The sequence below is a fragment of the Acomys minous genome, assembly GCF_964271855.1.
Source record: "Acomys minous genome assembly, chromosome: 3".
In the NCBI taxonomy this organism is placed as follows: domain Eukaryota; kingdom Metazoa; phylum Chordata; class Mammalia; order Rodentia; family Muridae; genus Acomys; species Acomys minous.
Window position 1 is genome coordinate 127,686,248 of NC_140485.1, and position 23,522 is coordinate 127,709,769.

At 40.0% G+C, this 23,522-nt stretch overlaps 1 protein-coding gene across 5 annotated transcripts in view; it reads left to right on the forward strand.

Moving 5' to 3' along the window:
- The window catches only part of GRM1 (glutamate metabotropic receptor 1), a 379,329-nt gene that overhangs the window by 112,295 nt on the left and 243,512 nt on the right, over nucleotides 1-23,522 (forward strand). For all 5 annotated transcript variants that reach the window (XM_084777504.1, XM_084777506.1, XM_084777508.1 and 2 more), the window contains one exon: nucleotides 11,411-11,660. In XM_084777504.1, the coding sequence (XP_084633630.1) occupies nucleotides 11,411-11,660 (250 nt within the window). The remainder of the gene's footprint in view (nucleotides 1-11,410; nucleotides 11,661-23,522) is intronic.

Below are 23,522 nucleotides of genomic sequence, written 5' to 3' on the forward strand. Positions count from 1 at the left end.
GGCTGCCAGGGAGTCTGTGTCTGTGGGTTTTCTTGACTGTACAGTTTCTTGCAAACAGAATTTGGTGGCTTTGAGTAAGGAAAAATTGGAGCCTAGATACAGTATTGGAAGCTATTGGACTCTGAAACACACACACACACACACACACACACACACACACACACACACATATGGGTTGGGCATGAGAAATTTGGAGCCACAGGCCTCAGGGTCAGATTCCCCCTGTTCAAATCTTTATGTGACAAGTTTGGATGGGCTACTTTGCTTCCCTTGGCCTCAGGGGCCTCCTGTACTTGTAACTGGATGAGGTAACAGAGCTGTAGTAAAAATAAAGAAGACGATGCAGACACATTTCCACACATCTCCCCACTGCTTTTTAATCAGCAAAGTACTTATCCGTCTGGACTAGCTCATGCTTTGATATTTTTATTTTTATTTTCAATTTTAGTGAGACGGTCTTCAGAGAGAAACCATTTAAGTGGCTTTTATTCACTATTATTTCTGCATCAAAAACGCTGTCAGTCCTTAGCTTGCTATGCCAGATACAGACAAACTCCTTTGTGTCTTTCTGCAGTGCCAGAATTTATTGCAATGTATTTACAATGTGGGCAGAGGCAACAATGGCAGCGATTTGTTAGATAATTCCATGGATGTAGGTAATCTGGACGAGCCAATGCAGGTTCTTATTTCCTCTTATCTGATTCTGATCTCATTTAGTAATATCAACTCTTACATCACGCATCAGGTAGCACTCTGTCTCCCTCCCTTCTGCCTGCCTAGCTGTGGGTTATGGAATGAATACAAGCTAAGGGGGCAATAGAAGACTTCTAGTGGTTTCGGAAGTGGCATGGTAGAAACGTAAATAGAATCTGTGTTGATAAGAGAAGAAACTCAAATCAATCTCTCGAAAGAAGCTGCTGCTATAACATCAGGATTGAGAGAAAAGATCCAGGCAGCTGCAGAGACGAAAGGGCTTGGGTCACAACAGAAATAGCAGAGATAGATTCAGACAGGTAAGCCGTATGACAGACAGAGCATAGGCAGCTGCATCACCCATGTCAAGACTGGGGACAAGTTCCAGCTTAAGCCCCAGAGACAGCCAGGAGTTCAGTCCTTAACACATACACTGCCTGTTGGATGACAAGTCAGTGAGGCAGTGTTGTCCATGCCAGCCCTAGTTACTCAGCACTTTACAGGATCCAGGTGAGGGAGTTATGCCCTTTTCTTGGTCGGCTGTGTCTGATAAGACCTAGGACCTGGTTTTTCTGCTAAAATGAATAAATCCTTATGACCCTACAGTCCCAATCCACCCTAATTAGCTTACGGTGACTTAAAACAAGAAATCTGTTAATTCAATTCAAATATGCAGATATGGCAGGGAGTAAACTATGGTTAACTTTTCTTAAGGGTAGTCTTAGTGATATTAGAAATATTTCCTTTAAGAAGAATTTTTTTTTTAATCTAGGCATGACGATATTTAAATAGTATTCTTACTGACTCAATGCAACTTTAGTTAGACAAGCAACTTGGCCTCGACTATGCTACTTCCCTATATAGGAAAGCCACAGAGGGAGCATAGAGCCAGGCAAGCAGCCCAGACAACAAGAATTTACAGAAAAGAGGGCGGTAGATAGAAACAACAAAGATAAACATTAACATGGTAGAGACAGAAACAGAGATGACAGGTAGATAGATAGATAGATAGATAGATAGATAGATAGATAGATAGATGAAGAACTTTTAAAAAATAGAGAAGACATACCAGAATTTCAAACAAAAATTTGACTTATTCAATCCAGGTATGTAGATATGGCAGAATGTACCACATAGCCTATAGCTAACTTTACTTAAGGGAAGTAATAATATTAGTTACATTTCCTTTAAGAATAAAATTTGTTACGTAGGCATGATAAGAGGTTAATTTCTCTTCTACAAAATTTCCTATAATATCCTGTTGTAGCTGGGTGGTCCTAGACAGTCTTCAGTTTCCACTTCTATATATTGCAATTTAAAAGTTATTTTCTTACCAACATAATCTATGGTTATTATAAATTATAAAACAGATAAAATATAATTATGTATGATTCTATCATACTAAGAAATCCAGCTAATGTCTTATGCACTCTTCAGATCTTCTGCGTCTATACAGACTTCTAATAAGCTTTGTATTGCATAAAATGTTTTGGCCATTTTCAAAATTTAACAATATAGGATATATTTTCCTTGTTAGTATAACTCTACATAACCTTAGAGACCTTTCGTAGATATTACTTTGATGTTCATAATGCTTATTTAACTAATAAGCTATTGTTGACAGCATTTTTATTTGTTTTTGTTTATTATTATTTCCAACTACATGCTGTGATGAAGACTATAGTAACTTGTTGGATATGGAATTATTTTCTGAGCCAAAGGATATGAAGATATAATGCAATGGTGTAGAGCATTGCCATCAAAATTTCCTTTAAAGAGTAGGAATAGCTTATTTATCATGGCATGAATTATTGGCAATGCTAAGGATTATTAAACAGTTTATATAGTCTCATCGTGTGTGTGTGTGTGTGTGTGTGTGTGTGTGTGTGTGTGTGTGTGTGTGTTTGTGTACTGGGGGGAGGTGATGCATTTTCCAGCATGTTTGTAGAATCTGCAACTGGATTCAGCATTACCAATTTTGATTGTTCATGGATACCAATAATGTCAGGAAAGCAGACTGGTATGAGGAAAGCTGCCCATGGAAACCTGTTCCCTCCATATGGAATCTCTCAAACAGAAGACATACTTCCCTCAACAACAAGAATGATGATTCTTTTCCTTTTTTTTTTTTTATCCTTCTTACATTTTGCTTTCTTTTAACTTCTTTTTCACAAGTTACAGAGGCAACACATCGGGCGTCAGTGTGTGACTCTAACACGCACAGTAAAGCCTCATGGCTTCTCGAAGTCACTTGAAGATTCAGTGACAGACTCACTGTAGACAAACAGAATTTAAATGCATTTCTAAAATGCAAACACCAAACACCCCAAAGTGAAAGAGACAAGGTGGTAGGGAAAACATCAAAGGATAACCTGGCACGTGAGACCGTGAGTGCAAAGTCAACGCCTGCAGTTAGAAACAACCATGAAACTTGTATTTTATAAATAGCATCATGGAAATCAATAATTCCCAAACTCTTGGGTCAATGTTAAAAAATCTGTGCACTATTTTTAGATTCTAAAACTGTAGAGAGATATGGAGAGCGAACTTGCATTTTTCTTTCTTTTTTTTTTTGAAAAAGTCTTACATTTTAAGTTATGTGTATGCTTGCGCCTGTGTGTAGGTGCACACACACGAGGGCAGGTGCCTGGAGCCATCAGTAGAGTATGCTGGGTCCTCTGAAGCTGGAGTTACAAATGGAAGTGAGCTGCCTGAAGTAGGGACTGGGAACTGAACTCAGGTCTTCATCAACAACAGTATATGCTATGCTGTTAAGTGCTGAACCATCTCTCCAACCTCCTGGCATTATCCTGTATTCTAGAAAATTTACATTCATTATCACACACTATTTAATATATTCAATAAGGCTTGGCTATGCATATTATAATCCACATTTTACTCAAGAAGCATCTAGGGCTTCTAAAGGAAAATTCTTTAAGGTTATCCAATGCCCAGTAAACAGGATTTAAACAGGTTGATTTGCCTCCAGACTCATCCTCTTAACCACTCAGCTCTAAGGCATGGTGAGAACACTGAACGGAACAAAGCCAAGGATTGCTTCTCCTTCTTGAACATGTCCTGTTCCATAGAGAAAGCAGCTACACGACGATCAGTCTCTTTGATGCTCTCCCTGCACCTTTTCAAACAGGGTGTTGGAATTTTCTGGGAAAAGCTCTCTCTCTCTTTTTTTTAGGACTGCCCTGTTTGAGAGTGTTGCTTCAATGACCTTAAGTATAAGTTTCTGTCACTTGAAAGACCTAAGGCAGGAGGTGACTCACTCACTCACTGATGACCAGACTCAGGATGCTGATGTGTTGGAGGACTCCATAGGTATTTGGAAGGAGGCAAATGAGCCACCATATTTTCTGGGGTAGCAAACAGATTCCAAGGTCCAGGGAAAAGTTGAAGTAGCAGAGGTTACTTTTCAGCTGGGTGACAACAAAGCTGGATGGTGACTGCTGCAGGGCTTGTCTATCCACATTTCGTAGCTGATATCTGTCTCCATAGAGTATGAAAACAAAATGAATTTGGACTTTTATTGTATGAAATTTAGGGTAAAAGGAAGAGTTTCCTGATAGTGATGAGTGTTCAACAGTAGATTTCTAGAACGTACTCTGAAATTAATGCCTTATTATAATTCTTTATACAATGAGACTTTATTGTATTTGCCTAGTATGTCTCAAGAAGCCTTCTGTTGAGGATTGGTCTGTAAATGTATGTACAGATTAGACTAGAAAGGCAGGCACCCTCAGGTGGCCCTATGACTAACTGCGTGAAACAAGAACATAAGACTAATGTTACTTTCAATGTTAGATCCTTCATTCTTTAGGAAGTAAAAGAGACACTTCCATGTTTCCCTTGCAGAATTGGTAGGTAGATATGTTAATAAGCAATGGTGAATGCCGTTGTTTGACCAAGACTTACAGTTAATTAATTACATTTAATCATTTACATTTAATTAATCAATTTCTCTCTCACTCTGTGTGTATGTGTTTGTGTGTGTGTGTGTGTGTGTGTGTGTGTGTGTGTGTGTGTACATATTTCTAGCTGTGGGTGTGCATGCACATCTACGGGCACATATGTGGAAGCCTGAGATTGATGTAAATTATCCTCTACGAGACTTAACTCACTGAGGTCTCTCAGCCAAACCTAGAGCTTGTCTATATGGCTAATCTTACAACCCAACTTTCTCTGGGGGCTCCCTGTCTTCACCTTCTGATGCTGGGATTACGGGTGGGTTTCTTGTTTACTTAGCATTTATAAAAGTTCTAAGTACCAGACATCTAGTTCTCATGATTGCAAGGCAAGCGCTCTCACTCTGAGCCACCTCTTCAGTCCGCAATGACAGCATTTCAACAGAAATAGCATTTGAATAACAAGAAAGGTATTTTAAAGTGGTAGAAGTGGATAATCTTGTCTATACGAGGGCAATGTTAAAAATATTGGCACACAACATTATCATCTCTGACTGCATTGCAATCATATGTACTTTAGAAAATCCAGAGTTAGATGCTGCCATTGGTTTTCCTTCTTAGTGTAGTTCCAAAGTTTATGCCCCTTGTCAATACTTCTCCTAGTGCTGCTGCTGTGTAGGTAACACTGCCCAGTCTTATTGCCTTACTTAATAACAGTGGCTTCTTCACGAGTCCTGTGCCTCCCTAAATGTTATTAGTTGATTTGTGCTTACTTTATGGCATGTCTTATTTTACCGTGTAAATATTTGTCACCATAGCTGAAATAGGGATTAGCACTTTCTAGCATACGTTTCCTAATTCCTGGGCCACTCTCTTACCCTTGCTTCTTACTCTCTAGGTTTTAGACAACATTGTAACAGGAGCAAAGTCTGTCATAAAATCTGTTATGTTGCAGCAACATATAGCAGGTTTTTATGCTGTAATCTTATGCCAGATGCCTCACTAGAGAGTGTCGCAGGACGTCATTCTATAAACTATCATGAACAATCTGCTCTGTAGTGACTCCTCAGTGTCTAGAAATACCTTCTGCAGCTTCATGTTCACTTCCATTCCCTGGGTTGCCCTGGGAAAACTCCCTAATGTGCTTGAACTTCTGAGTCTGTACTGGTAAAAGGGGGCATGCAGTTTATGTGGGTTTGCTGCAGTGCATAGATGAATGTTTAGCTGTTTATCTTGGTACTAGAAACAGTCAATACGTATCAGATTGAAGGATAAGCCAGTACATGATCTTTCTTGGCAACCCTTAAAGGGAAGAACACAGGCATTTTTAAGTAGAAAATTCAAGAAAATACTAGTAGGATGAAAACAAAATACACAGCATTTAGTAGCCCCAGGTATTTAAAATGACATAGTCTTTTTACTTTTAGTGTTGTAGTATAAATTATTTTCACATATCCACAACTTTTCTCCTGGACTGGATCCAGAGAAGTAGCTAAATAAATTCTCTGATACCTAGAAAGGCAAGAGGAGGCCGGAGGGCGGGGGGGTGGGGGGTGGGGTGGGGTGGGGGGTGGTATAACTGGGGCGGAGGGCGGAGCTCCAGGGTGAGTACATTATTTTCAGTCTGGCAGCGTTCATGGCTTGGCCACAGCTCAAGAATGCAACTCACCTACTTTCCATTCTATGAAGACTATGCTTGCATTTTGAAGTCTGAACAAGTGTTGCATACTTTATGCATTTTCCTGATCATTAGTTACTGGCATCCGCACTGCACTCATGGTCTAGTCCTTCTCATGCACTGCTCCGGGTGCTTGTAATGGAAAATAACACAATTTAAGCTCAATGAGAAGTGATTTTTCTTTGCCCTTTCCATGTCATTTATATCTAGTCCTCAAGAGGCTAACACATATAACTTGGATTTTGAGAGACCAATAACCTACTTTTTAAGAGGCAATTTTTAAACTGTAAAGATTTGTAAAAGAAAAATTTGCTCTTGTGTCTCTGTCAATTTTTATGCAAATTTGAAGATTTCTAGACATCATGAAACAGGCAGCCCCGTGCATAGCTCTCAGCTCTCTACCAATTTATATAATAAACAATCGTGTAGATCATGTGGTATATATCTTTAATTTCAGCATAAGGGAGGAAGAGTTTGGAGGATGTCTGTGAATCTCAGCCAGCCGTGACTACATTGTGGTTCCAAGTCAACCAGAGGCACACTGTGAGTCCTCATCTCAGCAAAACACAAAAATTGTGGTCTAAACAAGATCATATGAATAAAAAAACTAGAACAAGCTCTCTACAGAATAAATTAACCCAACAAAGATATTATATTATATTATATTATATTCAATTATGAAAACACACACTAAAGTGTATATATGTACATTAAGTTGTTTATAAATATAATAACTATATAATACATAATAATTATATAATATATAATATAATATTATAGAACACACATATGTGAAAGAGAGAGAAAACAATAAAAGGGAGCCTAGGAGTCAAGCCAAGTTAACAACTGTCTTAGTCATTGTTCTCTTGTGATGAGACACATGGCCAAGGCAATTCTCATAAAAGAAAGCATTTAATTGGGGGCTGGCTTATTTTCAGAGGTTTCGTCCATTATAATATGGTGGGGAACATGGCAGCATAAAGCATGGCAGCAAGTGGAAGTGATAGTTGGTAAATAGCTAAGAGCTATATCTGAGAGAGAAAGAGAGAGAGACAGAGACAGAGAGACAGAGAGAGAGAGAGACACACACACAGAGGATATGAATGTATTGGGCCTGGTATGAGCTTTTGAAACTTCAAAGCCCACTCCAAATGACAGACTTCCTCCAATAAGACCACATCTCTTAATCCTTCTAATCCTAACAAAGAGGAGCACTCCCTATTGACTAAGCATTCAAATATATGGGGGCCTATGGGAAGCATCTTATTCAAACCTCCACAACAAACATTCAGTTCTTGCATAAGCAGGTTTCATATCTGTTGAGAAATTTTGCAGCTTGATATTGGTAAGGTGAGGGGTTTGAAGTAAGTATGTCCATGACCATTACTAGATTTAAAACATAAAGATTTTACTTTTCTCATGCAAAGAATGCTTTTGGTCACTTGATTTGCATGTGTGTTGATGAAGGACTAAAATAATTTCGGGGATGGAAGCCCAGGAGTTGGCACCTCAGCAGTAAGGTTGAATGTCCTGCAATGCCACCTCCTGACAGACGACAGTGACTTTTGCTTAGTCTATTCATAGTGTCTTGTGCAGTCCCAAGCCTGTATTTACTAAGGGAGAGAGGCTTCTCCCTTCCTTCCTCATGTCCTCTCCTGCAGATGAGTAAGGCACTTGTTGGCTTTCTCTCTTATAATCAGCCAGTGCTTCTGGTTTTGCTGTGACATGTTTCCACAGTCCAGTGACTTGGGGTTCTCGTGATGTGTTAATTCTTCCGTTTGGACTTCTCTAGACTGGATTCGGTAGGATACTGCAGTGGTCAGAGGGCAAACACATAATTTGACCACAAAATCTTATAAAAAATGAGGAAAGGAAGCCTTTTTATCTTTAAACATACAGGTCAGTCAGTGTTTGTGAAACTTCACAGTTGTTAAAATTCAAGTTATAAGAGACCTTTCTGGAATAAATTATTTCATAATTGTTTGATGAAATAATTGCTTTATTTACCCAAATACCCTAATTTTTGTTTAAATATACAGCCAAAAATTTGTAATATGTATGTACATACTTGTAATATATATATTGATCATTTGTTTTTTAAGATAGAATTTCAGGCTTCTTCCTGTAGCCTTGACTATCTAGGAACTCACTCTGTAGAGCAGGCTGGCCTCAAACTCAGAGACGCCCCCTGCCTCTGCTGGAACTAAAGGTGTGTGCTGTCATAGAAAGACCTAAAAATATTTTTAATCACATTAAATCCTATATTAAAGGCACATATACTTTGCTAATACTCAATATTATTATTATTATTATTATTATTATTATTATTATTATTAATTTTGCTGTTGCTTTTTTGAAGCCTTTGTCAACTCTGTCTGTTCCGGAACTTGCTATGTATATCAGACTGTAGTTGAACTCACAAAGGTCCACATACTTCTGCCTTCTGAGTTCTAGGATTAAAGACATACATCACCATCCTTGACAATACTGAATATTATTAATGAAATCCTGGCCTCTTGCTGGATTAAAAATGTCTTATTTAATAGCATCATTTTAGTAGTTAATAAGACCCAGTTATTTTTGTAAACTTGTTACTCACTGACTGTTTATTTTAAATTACTTGTTTATATCCTTACACATTTCTCAAGTATCCTGCCATAACAAATGCTCTTTAGTGAAATTCACAGTAGTGAATTTAAGTATATAAAACCATTGTATGTACTAAACATACATCACAGAACACATCATATGGAGACAGATTCTCATGAAGCTTATGTTCTTGGGAAAATAAAACATAAGCAAAAATATCAGTCAGGTACAGGTATTTGCACTAAAGGAATGAGCATGATCAATGTTTACTTAGAGGGTAATTTAAGCCCAAGGCTTCTCAGACAACACAGGATGAATAGTGAAATATGACTGACAAGATTATCTGTTTAGATGTTGGAAACAGACTAGTGCAGAGAATGGATGGGTTTGGAGATATTCCAAGAAAAGAAGGGTGTCCATGATGACCACAAGGAAGGTGAGAGAGGCCAAGCAGGAGGAGAGAGTTGGGGAGGATGGAAGGATCAGCCCGGGTAGAGCCTGGAAGTGCAGTTGAGGTTTTATTTTCACAGCAGGAAGCAACTGGAGCTTTCTGTAGAGCAGCAGCGCAGTGCGAATCACACTGTAACAGAGCACTAGGTGTGAAGTGAACTTCTGGGAACAAGAACTGGAAGTAAAGCATCTGATCATGAGGCCAAGGCAGTGACAGCACCTTGCTAAGGAGGATACTCTTGGTGGCCTTCCCTGATTCCTTTTCTCTGGCGCAATGATCTGTTTCCTATTTAACAGTTACAGGGTGAATGTCATCTGTTAATATCTGCTGTTGCGACTCCCCTTTGGTAACCATGTTCAGTGGCAGACTGACAAGCATTCCCTTGCTCCAAGGTGAGGCTGAGGTGAGGGAGGTGAGGTTCTCAATCACCTCCTCTGGGACCAGCCTCCAACTACTCCTTACAGGAGGCAAGCTTCCTGCTTAGTCAGCATTTGTCTCCTAACCTCCTCTGCTTCCTTCCCCACTCCTCTTGCCTTCCATCAATTCCTTGAACAAGAGTCTTTATCTCAGGCTTTTCTTTTAGAGAACATGACCCAAGACATGGTTTAGGATAGAAGAGGCCGAACCAGAGTGAAGAGGCTAAGTTAAGAATGTTCTGGAGAGAGGCGCTATGGAAATGGATCTAGTATGTGAGAAAAACACAGAACTTGGTGGTGGAGGCCAGAAGTTCTAAGAGAAGGTATCTGAAAGAAGCATGCTGGCAAAGTAGCGAAGGAAAAAATGTGATCCTGATATATGCAGTCTGGGAAGTCCACAAATGGGTAAGCCAGGCAGGCCAGTGAATGTCCTTGTCTTTCATTCCAAAGATACAGATACAGCACTGAGCAGTACTACTCAGATAGTATTTGAGGGCACATCACTGAAAGGAGTACCTGGGGGTGGGCGTGTAAATGAAGAAAGCATTTCCCATAGTAGACTCCTAGAATAATAACATTCAGAGGATGAGAAGGGATGTACAATAAAGCAAATGAACCAAGGAATGAATGGCCTTTTAATAGCGAGGGGGTTGGAGAGTGCTGTGTCTCAAGAGCAAGGGATATAAAGGACGTTAAGGGGGAACATGGCCCTGAATGCAACACATTGCTGATTAAAATAAAGATCATGACAAAGGAATGTGATTAGTAACTCTAATAACAGAAGACTTCGATGAGAGACGATTTTGCTATGGTAGATATATGTACCTCCAAAATTATGAAGCTTAAATATTAAATGTATGCAACTTTTAACATACCAGTAAAATGCAAAAACACTTAATTAAAAGTAGAGAAGAAAGGAGAGAATAGGAATGAAGCAGCAACTCTGTTGACCTAGTGGGTGAAATTGTAACTTCTGTGGATCATAATCTGAGCACTTTCCTCCTTTAGCTGACACATTAGAATAGACAAGAAGTGATGGAAACCACTGACCTTGAGCACTGGCTGGCTTTGTCCTTGAGCACTTAAGGCTTGCATCAAGAAGAGTGACAGAAGACATGAGTGTCAATGAGGAAAGATTTATAGAGGTTGCAGTCAGGAGATGAATTAATTATTAACTTTCCACCCGTGCTCTTACTGAAATCTGAAATGAGGATCTCAGCTGATAAGGTGGTGGGAGAGAGAGAGAGAGAGAGAGAGCGTGGCGGAGAGGCTTTGCATTGCTTCATGTCTGAGTGGCTGTGTTTTGACTTGGACTCCAGATGAAGCCAGCTGACCTCCACAGTCCACTGGGCTCAATTCTCCTCCATGGTTAGAATATGGGACAGGCATTATTAATCATGACTATAAAGTAGCGAAATGATCCTTCATTTCACAAAAGGTCTTCAGTTGTGGATGCCTACCTCATGTCCTTTCTGTTGGCTTTCATGGAGTTGGTTGTTGGCTATATCTGATTACTTTCTACTCCACCGAGGTCTCCTCTCAGCCCCAGTGACACTTACAAATTGTCTGGCACTTGCTTGTCCACTTTGCGCCCCAGACAAACAACTCCTCATTCTAATTCTGTGGCTAGCCCTGTGGTCTTCAACATCTGCTGATTGTTTCTGGACAGGGAATTACGGCGAGAGTGGAATGGATGCTTTCAAAGAGCTGGCTGCCCAGGAAGGCCTCTGCATCGCACATTCGGACAAAATCTACAGCAACGCTGGCGAGAAGAGCTTTGACCGGCTTCTGCGCAAGCTCCGTGAGCGGCTTCCCAAGGCCAGGGTCGTGGTCTGCTTCTGTGAGGGCATGACCGTGCGTGGGCTCCTGAGTGCCATGCGCCGCCTGGGCGTCGTGGGCGAGTTCTCACTCATTGGAAGGTAAATCTCTCTCTCTCTCTCTCTCTCTCTCTCTCTCTCTCTCTCTCTCTCTCTCTCTCTCTCTCTCTCTCCCTCCCTCCCTCCCTCCCTCCCTCCCTCCCTCCCTCTCTCTCTCTCTCTCTCTCTCTCTCTCTCTCTCTCTAATAGTTTGCGGATAAATGGAATTCTTTATACCAAGCTTCTACTCGAGGTGAGGGGCATAAAGCACAGAGCTGAGCACTAGTATCTCTTATCATCGAGCGCGCAGACCTGCTGACATGTCCTGGGTAGAAATTCACTTCGAGCAGCGCCGCTGATAACAAGCTGGTTAGACTATTTAGAAAGAGACACAAAGTTGTTGCCAGAATGTCTACTTACCATGGCAACCTGTCTTTTGCTTTGATTGGCTACAGCTACCGAGTTAATGATACAGAGCACAGAATCCTGGTATTGGTGAGCCAAGGGCAGCAACAGGAACAGAACATAGGTGTTAAGATCTGAAATTTAATGAGTTGGCCAAGTAAACATGAAGATACTCAGACTTTATGATGATATAATCTTATGTTATACTGTGTATGTGTTCGTGTGTGTGTGTGTGTGTGTGTGTGTGTGTGTGTGTGTATTTTATAGTGTTCTAGTGTGATTTTTGCAGATACCTTGTGATGGGTTCAACCTCTTTTTTTTTCTTCCTGGAGGATATGGGCCTGTTCTCAGCATCCTTTAATTTTTTTCAAGGGGTTTTGACCTATCATATTCCTTGCTTATTTAATTATCCTCTTAATATTGGGTGAAGGAACTGCTGTTTTTTCTACTATTCTACCTCAGGAGGATGCATCAGTCCTCTGCACCCCACACTCCTCCAGATCTAGGTATCTCCTCTTTCTCCTACACTGGACAGGGTAGAATCATGTGGCTCCTACAGAATAAAATGTTCGCAAGAACACAGGTCCTTTTAGGACATTCATTTGAAGGAGATTACTGTCTCTTATAGGAGGGAAAGGAAGCAAGCAGCATTATTGAAGTGTTACTCAGAATGTTGTTCTTAATATATGCTCTAGGGCAGACAGCACCCACACAGTCACCCTTCAGTTACTTTATAAAATGCCTGTTTTCTTAAACATAAAGAGTGGTTTACTTTTAAAAGTCTGATGTTTATCATTTTAAAAGCAGCAATACTCTATTTATTCTCTTTAATATTTTGGAGCTGATCTATCCTAGTTTAAGAAATCTTGAACAGATGTAGCAGATGTGAACTTTGGGGTATGCAAACTATCTCATTATGAAGTATGATGATCCAAAATGTCGCAGTAACTGCGGCTTAAATCCATTCTGTCACTATTATTTAAAAACTGGGAAAGGTGATGAAATGATACCTTAAACCTCTCTGGCTCTAGCTTATCTGCTAATAAAGAACCCAAGCTCATATAAGCCTTTCTGAGAGTCGCATGTGTACTTACTCATGAAGAGGTGAGCTACTTGTCTTGGCACCTCTTTCATCTCTCTTATTGGGTGCATGACCCTGCCCACTGGGTTCTAATGATACACCCTTAGGAACCATTGTCAAAATGAGCACTTAGATTCCTGAGAACATTGTTTCCTGTACTGGTGCTTACTGCTACTGAGACACGCATTTTTTTTTGACATGCCAAAACTGTACCATACTCTGCCAAAGTGAGAGAATGTATCTTTTCCTTTCTGGGCTGCCTTCCATGAGGGTCTATCAAGCTGGTTTTGGCTTTTATTTCTGTCTCTTAGAATGTTTTGAAGAAAACAGTATTTTATGGTTTTTGTTCATAATACTCCTTTAAGATCCAGGTACGAGTCTATTGGTAACTGATCAAGACTCAGCGTTGACTACAATCATATACACTTGAGATCAGCCTTTCCTTGTGCTGACTGTTTGCTCTTTCAGTGGATGAGGTCTGTCCTGAGTGCTTCCAGTAGACACCAAGTGAACGCAGCTTCCTGCTCCAACAGGCATGTCCAGGATGGTATAAGCGACTTCTACTTGCTTTAGTAATGCTGAAAGGTACATCCTCCTCTCAGGATACAAGGTCAGGAGCCATTCTTTATAGGGTCCATTTACTTTCCTCAGACATGGTATAACTCTTGCTGCTGCCAGGCTCACAAAAGGGCATTATATGTGGGGCTGTAGAAAAATATTAATCCAGCACCTTGCCTGCTCTGGCAAGGGATCACATGTAAAGACCTTCTAGGTCTGTGCGATCCAGCTGGAATGAAGACATGCCTTGGATTACAATATGATCTGTCTGGAATTCAGACAGCCCCTTAAGACACACTTTTAATACCAAACAGTGAAAGTAAGATTAGTTTATAGAAGGAAGCAGGCGTGTTTGAAAGTGATGTCTAATTGAGGGCCAGACAAAGTGACAAATCAGAAAAAGATTTGATAGAATGAGTCAAAGATAGGATACTCTGAACTTTTTTTTTTTTTACAAGAACAGAACAGGAAAAAGAGTACAGTTTGTTGCAGTGTGCTTGAATTCAGTTGGTGAAGTCAGCGAGGTTCAGTTTGTGGAGTTCAGAGGCAATTTTTCCAAACAGAGCATCTCAGTGAGAAGCAGGGAGAAGCAGGGAGAGACATTTGAGTCAGACAGCTGAGTTGAACCAGCCAGTCAGAGTTGAGAAAGGGCTAGAAAGGGTGAATTTATTCAGCAGTAAGTCTTGGGGTCTGAAAACATTCTAGGCCTAGGTTAGCAGATGGAGGCTGGTAAGACGAAGCCTTCAAGGCCCTGGCTTACAGAAGATTGGATTGCATGGTGGTTCGATACTTTCAGGCCTAGGCTTAGGGATAGCTAGAAAAGAGGAAGAAACATTCTGGGCTCAGCCCAAGCTGCATATTAATCAAGCTTGAGTATGGCTCTCATCTCATCCCATCATCTGAGGAAATAAAAACTTCTACAGGAGGCAATGGGCCTCTTTACATTAGAGAAGGACAAATACGCCTGAGTTTAGATTGCAGTAGGAGGTATTTCATTATATATAAGTAGAATTATTTCCTGAATGATGATCTCTGTGCTCCCTTTCCTTGGCTCTTATTTCCTGTTACACTTCACAGTGTATTCGGAATATTTGCGATCACTACCACTGAGTCATGTTCAGGATTTCATACCTTCTGTTACTACCTCCCTCCTCCAAGGTGCCATTATCCCTTACTTTCATTAGTGCAACGTTCACCTAACTGCCTCCCCACTCATAGCCAGATGCTATTAATGTAGAAGGCAGAAGAATCTAAAAATTTTAAGTCATGTGACAGCTGTCTTTACACGTCATGAGCAACACCTTAAAAATCATTCTAGTTTCTTTGATGACAAAGTCCATGCAAAAATCCCAAATCTTACCCCTGTGATCAAGTCCTTAAGCAGATGTTCTATCACCCAATGATAAACTTAAACCTTAGTAAGCCAATTATGAACTGACAATCTCTAAGCCTGGACACCATTAAATACACGGTCTTAGTTACTTTTCTATTTCTCTGAAGAGACACCATGACCAAAGCAACTCTAAAAGAAAGCAATTAACTGGGGGTATTGGTTCTAGAGAGTAGAACAGAGTCCATGATCATCCTGGGGGGAGCATGGCAGCAGGTGGGTAGCCATGGCACTGGGATAGCAGCTGAGAATTTATATCTGATATACAGACACCAGACAGAGAGAGAAAAAGAGACGTTGAGAATAGCATAGGTTTTTGAAACCTCAAAGCCCAACTCTCCTGACATACCTCCTTCAACAGGGCCACACCTCCTAATCTTTTCAGAAACAGTTCCATCAACTGAGAATCAGGCAGTCAAATACATTAGCCTACGGGAGCCATTCTCATTCGAACTACCACATAAGCCAAGCTTAGTGACCATGCAGCATGGAATATTGCTCCTACTCTTGATGCCATGCAGTTGACTGGGAGCTGTGGCTGTGACTTCATGAGAAGATTATAATACATATGTGGCTATTTGGGGACAAGATCAAAATTTGAAATTCAGTGTACAGTCTTTCTTTTTTCTTTTATTGTAAATTTTTTTCCACATAATATGTCTAGATTATGGTTTCCCCTCCCTCTATTCTTCCAAGTTCATCCCTTTCATCTCTCCTTTCATCTGCAGCTATTCCTTGTCTGTTCCTCATTAACAAATGGACTTCTAAGGGATGACCATAAAATAAAGTAAGATAAGATAAAACAAGAACTAATACATCAGACTAGTACAATACAAACAGAAAGAGAAAGTCCAAGAAAAAAAAAAGGACCCACTCATTCACACCTTGAGGAATCCCATAAAAACTAAACTGGGAGCCATGATATATATGCAGACGACCTGCAGGCCATGCATATGTTGTCTTAATCTCTTTGAGTTCACATGAGTCTTGATCATGTGATTTAGAGGGTATTATTTTCTTGGTGTCCTCCTTCCCCTCTGGTTCTTACACTCCTTCTGCCTCCTCTTCTGCAGGGTTCCCTAAGTCCTGAGCAGAGAGATTTGGTAGAGACATCCCTTTGAGGGCTGAGTGTTTCAAGATCTCTTACCCTGTGCAAAATGTCTGTCTGTGGATGTCTGTATTTGTTCCCATCTGCTGCTGTAGGAGAAAGCTTCTCTGATGATGGCTGAGAAAGGTGCCGATCTAGGAATATGTCAAAATATCATTATGAGTCCTCCTCCTTCTCCTCCTCTTCCTTCTCCTCCTCCTCCTCCTCCTTCTTCTTCAGAATAGTAGTATTTGGTTTTGCCTTAGGTCCCTGGACTATCTAGTGTCAGGTTTTTGGTCTCCCATGAAGTGTTGCTTCCATTTTGTGGAGTGGTCTGTAAGTCCAATCAGATATTGGTTAGTTACTCCCACAAGCTTTGCTCTAGCATATCTTGCAGGCAGAACGCCATTGTAGATCAAAGGGTTTGTGTCTGGGTTGGTGTTTATGTTTCTCTTAAGGTAGGAGATCCTGTATCAAACACATGGAACATAGGGATAAAGACTCTTTGTAACCACCAGCTCTACTTCTCCATGTTCAATGAGTTGTGTAGGTGTTCTCTTCAGCAATGGCACCTGTCTGTCAGTTTGTGGAAAGCACTATAGTCTTGGTAACTATACTCTTGGTAACAGCTCAGGTCGTTTGGGAGTTCCCATGGGACCTTGTTTGCCAACAATTCAGTTAGATGTAACCTAATCCCAGTACTTGAAGCTTCATTTGCTAACAAGATAGAGTTTCTATTGAATGTAGCGCCTTCTCAGCTTAGAAAGAAAGAAAAAAAAAAAGGCACGTTGTCATGTATTTGGGAACTGTCTATGATGGAATAATAAACTATGTTGCCAAAAACTGTGATATAAAAAATAGAACTTTAAAAGGAATTTCTGAAAGTTAATATAATATTCTATAACAAAAGAATGTAAGATAATGGAAAAACAAAACAAAACAAAAAAACAAACCATGGACCCAGAATATTGGCTCTGCCATAAAGTGCTCATGTGACCTTGGTTACTCAGTGGTTCAACCCAAGACCATTTTTTCCCCTGCAAAAATGAAGGACTTGATTCTAGATCTTTTTTCAGGCATTTTTTTACAGTCTTAGAATTTATAATATATTAAGATAGTATGATGCAGCTATGATCAATAGGAATGTATTTATGGATTCATTTGATCTTATGGATTCATTTGATCTTATCTTAGTCATGAATTGGGAATTTTCACTCTACATTGTCTTATCAGTCATATTTATAAACCTAGAATCCATTTAATGAGTTCAATGTTTTAATCTGTGGTGTTACATCCAGCTCACAGGCTCACAGGAGACCATGACTTTGGACCAATAAATATGACATCTTCACCAAGTAAGCTAACTAAGTTTTCTGATGGTAGTCACTGTGCAAAAGACTAATGTCTTCTTGGCTATAGTAAATTATTATATGATTATTCTTAGAACTATGCTCACCATATCTAGAGTGATCATTTTAATGATGATAATAATATGGATGCACTTAGAATGCACTGTCTGCCAGACATTCTACATATGTTGTGTGTGTCAGTCCATTTAACTACCACAACCATGAGATGAGAGGGTATGAATATTACCTGCATGTTGCTGCAGGGAGAATTAAAATAATTTCTCAGTAACACACAAAGAAAGAGTCTAGATGTGAACATTAGTTCAAGACACCAGCTTCTGTGATTGTACTAAGTAACTTATACTGTATGTCAGGTTATGCTTGCTTTGTTTAAATGGCATTGGTATCAGCCTTAATTTCCTTTCTTTTTGTCCCCTCTTCTATTATGTATTCTAAGCATACCAAGAATCCATGAATCTCTGCATTCACCATAGACTCTTACTTAATTATCAAAACACTTTTCAGATAAAATTCCTCTTTATTTCTAAGTAAGATTCTAGTGGCATTGGTGTGCTCATTTGCATATATGTCCACCAACTAACATGTATTTATATTCTCTAAATATAATCTTTAGGTATTATAAATAATACTGTTATGAACATTGATGGTCAACTCTTGTGGTCTTCTAGATTACTTCTTTTTAAGACATATTTGGAGAAGAGCTTGTGTGTCACAAGTGAGTGATACTTTTAATTTTAGAAGTTACAAACTGCTGCTAGGTGGAGGCGCTCAGAGAACAACTCTGATAGGCTCCTGTCTGCCAGCAAAGCAGAATATTGTTAATTATGTCAAGGATTAGCTCTCTTCCATGGGATGCGTCTTGGGTTTGGTCAAGCATTGGTTGGGCATTCCCTCAATTTCTGCTCCATCTGTTCTATCTTTATCCCTGCACATCTTGTAGACAGGGTAAGTTTTGGATGAAAGTTTTTGTGGGTGGGTTTGTGTCTCCTCTGTCCACTAGGAGGCCTGTCTAGTTAGAGGGTATCCTCTTCAGTCTACATGACCCCTGCTACTAGGAGTCTCAGCTATACTCCTCTTCATACCCTCCCAGAGGCATATTATGACACACATCTCCAGCTTGTCACAGAGATGCCCCACCCCCATAGTTTCTCTTTTCTCTGCAGGCCTTCTGCCCTCTCCCTAGGTCTGATATCTCCCCTTATTTCTCTCTGCTACCTTGTTTCCTCTCTTCAACAACTACCTCTGTCTATTCTATTTCCTCTGAATGAAATTTAAGCATCCTCCCTTGAATCCTCCTTGTTACTTATCTTCTTTGGGTCAGATCCTGAGACTCACAGGCAAACATTGAGTGAAGCATAGGGAGTCTAGCAGAAAAGAGGAGGGGAAGATAAAAGGTCCTAAAGGTGACAAGAACTCTACAAGAACACCAATAGAGCCAAATAACCAGAGGGGCCTGTGCAGGCTGACGTACCAACCAAGGACTATGCATGGACTGGACCTAGGTCCTCTACATAGTAGTAGCTGGCTGATGGGCAGCTTAGGTTTCATATGGGTCCACTAGTAAGGGGAGTGGGAGCTGTCTCTGACATGGACTCTGCTGCCTGCTTTTAGATCACTTCTTTCTGACGAGACTGCCTTATCAGGACACAGGGGAAGAGGATGAAGTCAACTCAGCCCTGATGTGACTTGACTGTCTGTGGAGGGTGGGTAGGGGGGCTTCCCCTTTTCCTAGGAATAGGGAAGGGGGAGAGGGAGAGGGATGGTTATTGGGAGGAGAGGAGGGAGGGGGTTATTCCCAGGATGTAAAGTGAATAAATAAATAAATTTTCAAAAAATTTAGAAGTTATTTAATAACAAACCACCTAACTGGTTTCCAGAGTCACTGAAAGATCTTGCAATTCTAACAGCATTGTAAGAGAGCTCTAAATCCTGCACAGTTTCACCAAAATAGGATTGTCAGTCTTTTCACTTTTAGCTGTTCCAGTGGGTGTACAGTGGCATCTCTTTGTGGTTTTAATTTGCATTTTCCTAATGACTAATAGTATGAACACTTTTATGCACTTATTTGCCATTTTAATACATTTGTGGGTGACATCTCTTATTTACAGCTGTGTCCATTTTGTTGTCTGTTTGTCTTATTCTTGTGGTGTTGTGGAAGTTCTTGATCACTTCTGAGCATAACTCATGCTCATAATATGCTTAGCAAAATTTTCCTTTTCCTTGTATCTGAAATTTAGATTGTTAGTGGTGTTTTAGAAGATGAAACTTAGTGTTGATAAAGTATAGTGGCCAAATTCATCTTTTGCGGTTCACACTCTGTTCACTGCTCCAAGGTCACATGCATTTTTAAACATTTGTGTACTTTTTATTTCATATTAGCTATGATTCATTGCGAGTTAAATGTTTATGCTGTGAGTTAAGAGTGAGATTTTTCAAATGATTAATTGGTGCAGAATGTTCCAATGGAAGGGCTAGTTTTCCCTGTCAAAATAGCTCTTCATTAAAACAATTAGCCTATCCCCAGTCTTTCTATAATCTACCTATAAAGTAGTCTATCCATTTGGCTATCTAGCAACCTTCACCACCAGTTATAACCTTTCCCTTTCTCTACTATGTAACTTAGAGGCATCACTAGATGGTCACATGAACTCTTTGGCTTATTATCTATATATCTGTCTCCATGGACATATATACACATTTATAATTCTTGGATGATGTAGACATTACAGAACTTTAATATTCAGCCCTAATGTCAGAATTCTGATGTAGATTTGCTGGCTTAAACTTAAGGTGCTGGCAGGTCTCTCCCCATTTGTGGAGTCTGTCCACATCCCATAACTTTTTCTATCTTCCTCCATCTTTTAAGGTCAACAGAATTGAGTGATTTTTATCTGACATTGCTACCTTCCTTCTGATTTTTTTTGGACCCATCTAGATAATGCAGGACCATCTCCTTAATGATTTTTTTTTGTTTTTCAAGACAGGGTTTCTCTGTGTAGCCTTGGCTGCTCTGTACTCACTTTGTAGAGCAGGCTGGCCTCAAACTCAAACCAATCCACCTACCTTTGCCTCCTGAGTGCTGATATTACAGGTGTGCGCTACCACATCAGCACCCATCTCCTTAATGTAAGCCATGCGTATTAGAAGCTTTGATTCTGTTTGCCATCTTAGGTGCCTTGTCTTATGTAAACTAGTATGTTTACTGGTCTTTGGGTGGCCATCATTTTGAGTAGCGTGCCAGAAAGTCTGTGGGTAGCTAGTTCCTCACAAGAAAAGCAATGCTAAAGAAACATCTGGTGGAAAAATGAGAAATACTAGAGAGATGAAAAGTTGAAGGAAGGAGAAATAAAAGAAGAGAAAGTTCAAAATTGTTTGAGGTCAGTTGTGATAATTAAGGTCATACTCATAACAGTGGTGTCTACTGTAGGAAGGGGCAGGGTAAGACATTTCCACAAGGGTAATGTGTGAGTAGTTTGTAATGAACAGGTTTCCACTGTATATCTATGATTAGCTGACAGCATTGTATTACCTGCAATGTTATTTGAGTTTTTTTTTATTGTATAGCACTTCATATTTTTTATATTTTGGACAAACACTGTCTAATGAATCAGTGCCGAATACTAAGTCTACTAATGAGGACTGGATTTTCAATAAAATAAACACCTTATGCTTCCTCTTATCTAAAAGAGTGAGGGGATCATGAGGTGAGAGTTTACCTGGGCCTCAGTTATGAGTTTGATCAGGGAAATCCTTGGCCTTTGGCAACCCAGCCATACCTCTTACATCTGAGGATGAACTAATTTTGATGAACTGTGAAACAGCTAAGAATCGTTGCTTTCACCATTCTAGAGAGAAGGGACAACTAAGGTTTTCTTACTGGTAGATTACGTCACGGTTTTAATGAAAAACCTCTGGGAAGGCTGACAATTACACAACAAAAGCTGTATTTCCCCCTGATATATTCAAGCAGAGTTCTACTTGGTGTTAAAATGTCAGGTGTATTCCATGTTTATAGAGATGGAGAGCCATTCTTCATCTCTGAATTCCTGCTTACCTTTCCTCTCTTTCCCTCCTACCATTTCTCCCTCCCTTTCAGATCTCATGTAGTCAAGGTTTGCCTCAACTTCAACTATCTGAAAATGGCCTTGAACTTCTGATACTCCTGTTCCCACCTCCCAAGTGCTGAGATGACAGGTATGTGCCACTGTGCCTAGCTTGTGAAGTGCTTAAAAATAATCCAGAGCCCTGAGCGTGCTAGAAAAGCACACCACCTGAGCTGTCTTTCTAGCCCAGGATCCTTTACTTTTATCTGTCATCTCTTAGCAAACGTTGAGGTTTTTACACAGTTTTGAAACATTGGTCAATGAAAAGAAACGTGTCTTATAGGGTCCAGTTTAACTACTAAAATGTTTATTATAACATTTTATATAACATATTTTAATTATATTCTTTTCCTTCTTCCAATACCTCCCGAATCCTCCCCACTTTCCTTCTTCATGTTCTCTCTCTCAATAAGACCCTCAAAAACAAACAAAAAAGACACCAAGTAAACCCCAAGAAAAATCCAAATAGACTTAAAAATAAAAGAAAAAAATCCATAAGACAATAATTCAAACCAAACCAAACGTGCACATGAAAAAAATATTCCACCACAGATTCCATAGTATTAAAGCAGCTCCTCAAGGCCTTATCCTACAGCCTTGGAATGCAGCATCCTTCATCCCTCACCAGTGAAGCTTCTTGCTATGGATGCCAATTAAGCAAGAGAATCACAGCTGGACAATGGGCAGAGTGAAAGGCTTTGGAGCACTCTACCCTAAATGGAATATCTTTACCAAACCCTTCCTTTCAAGGTTCAAGAATCTGAATGCTGAAGAGGAGAGACGGTGAGAGCCAGAAGTGGTAGATGACCTTAAGAAACCACACCCACTGGACACAATACAGTTGATACGTATCTGATCTCACAGATGTGACATCATACATGTGACAGCATTCGCAGCACCTTCTTCACAGGTTCAAAACAGACCAAATCAGGTCACTGAGAAGAGGAAGGGGACACAAAGTCTGACCCTAACCAAGAAGCTATTAGGAATTGGGACCTGCAGGGAGAGGAACAATGGAGTGACACTGGGTATGTCAACCACATTCCAGAGCAGGCCCATGCCCAGGAGTAGCTGGCCAACGTAAGACAGACTCTATGGTTCTTGTTTTGTTTTGTTTCTGTCAGCTTAGTCATTTTTATGCTTTTTTTCTCCCTGTTAGTCATTTTCTCTTTTCAGGGGCATATTCATTAGAAATTACCTAGGCAATCCACCCTCTCCCCAAATATAGGTGTAGCTTCAGGAATTTGTGGAAACACTAATAATAAGTAGGGAACATGATCTCTAAAAGGTTTCTGGGTTTGATTTTTTTCTAATAAGGAAACATATTTTTCCTTCCATGCTCCCAAATATAGCACATTGAATAGTTATTAAAATTCACTCGTCATTGTCTACTGGGATTGCAAACCAAGCTTAAAAAGTGCAAGGAAGCTGGAATTGCAAAACTATGTTTCAGGAAAGAAGTACAGAAGAGTTGCTTGCTGGCATGTTTTCTAAAGACGAATATTGAAAATGATTAAGTCGATGAACTGATTTTGGTCACTAAATCCATTTGAGAAAAAAATTATATCAATTGCTGTAAAGTCACTTAATGACAGATAACTGAGAGTTCATTAGCCGTGCTTCTCCTCATCACATGGGGCATTGTTTGCATTTTATCCCTAAGCCTTTTTGCAAAGACAGGAAAGTGTTTGCTGATCCTGACAGTCTGTGGAGAAGGACTTATGAAATGCAAATAGTTTTCATCTATCCAAAGCCTTGTCCTGAAAGGCTTGACTTGGGGACAGTCAGCTTCTAAATCACTCACTGGACTATTGTTATATCTCAGGTTCTTATTCTGCCAGAGTTTTTAGCTTCTGGTCTCGTGGCTCCTTCTGTGGGGGTCACCCACATTACATCTGGCCAAGGGAGTAGGAAAAAGTCACGCCTCTTTT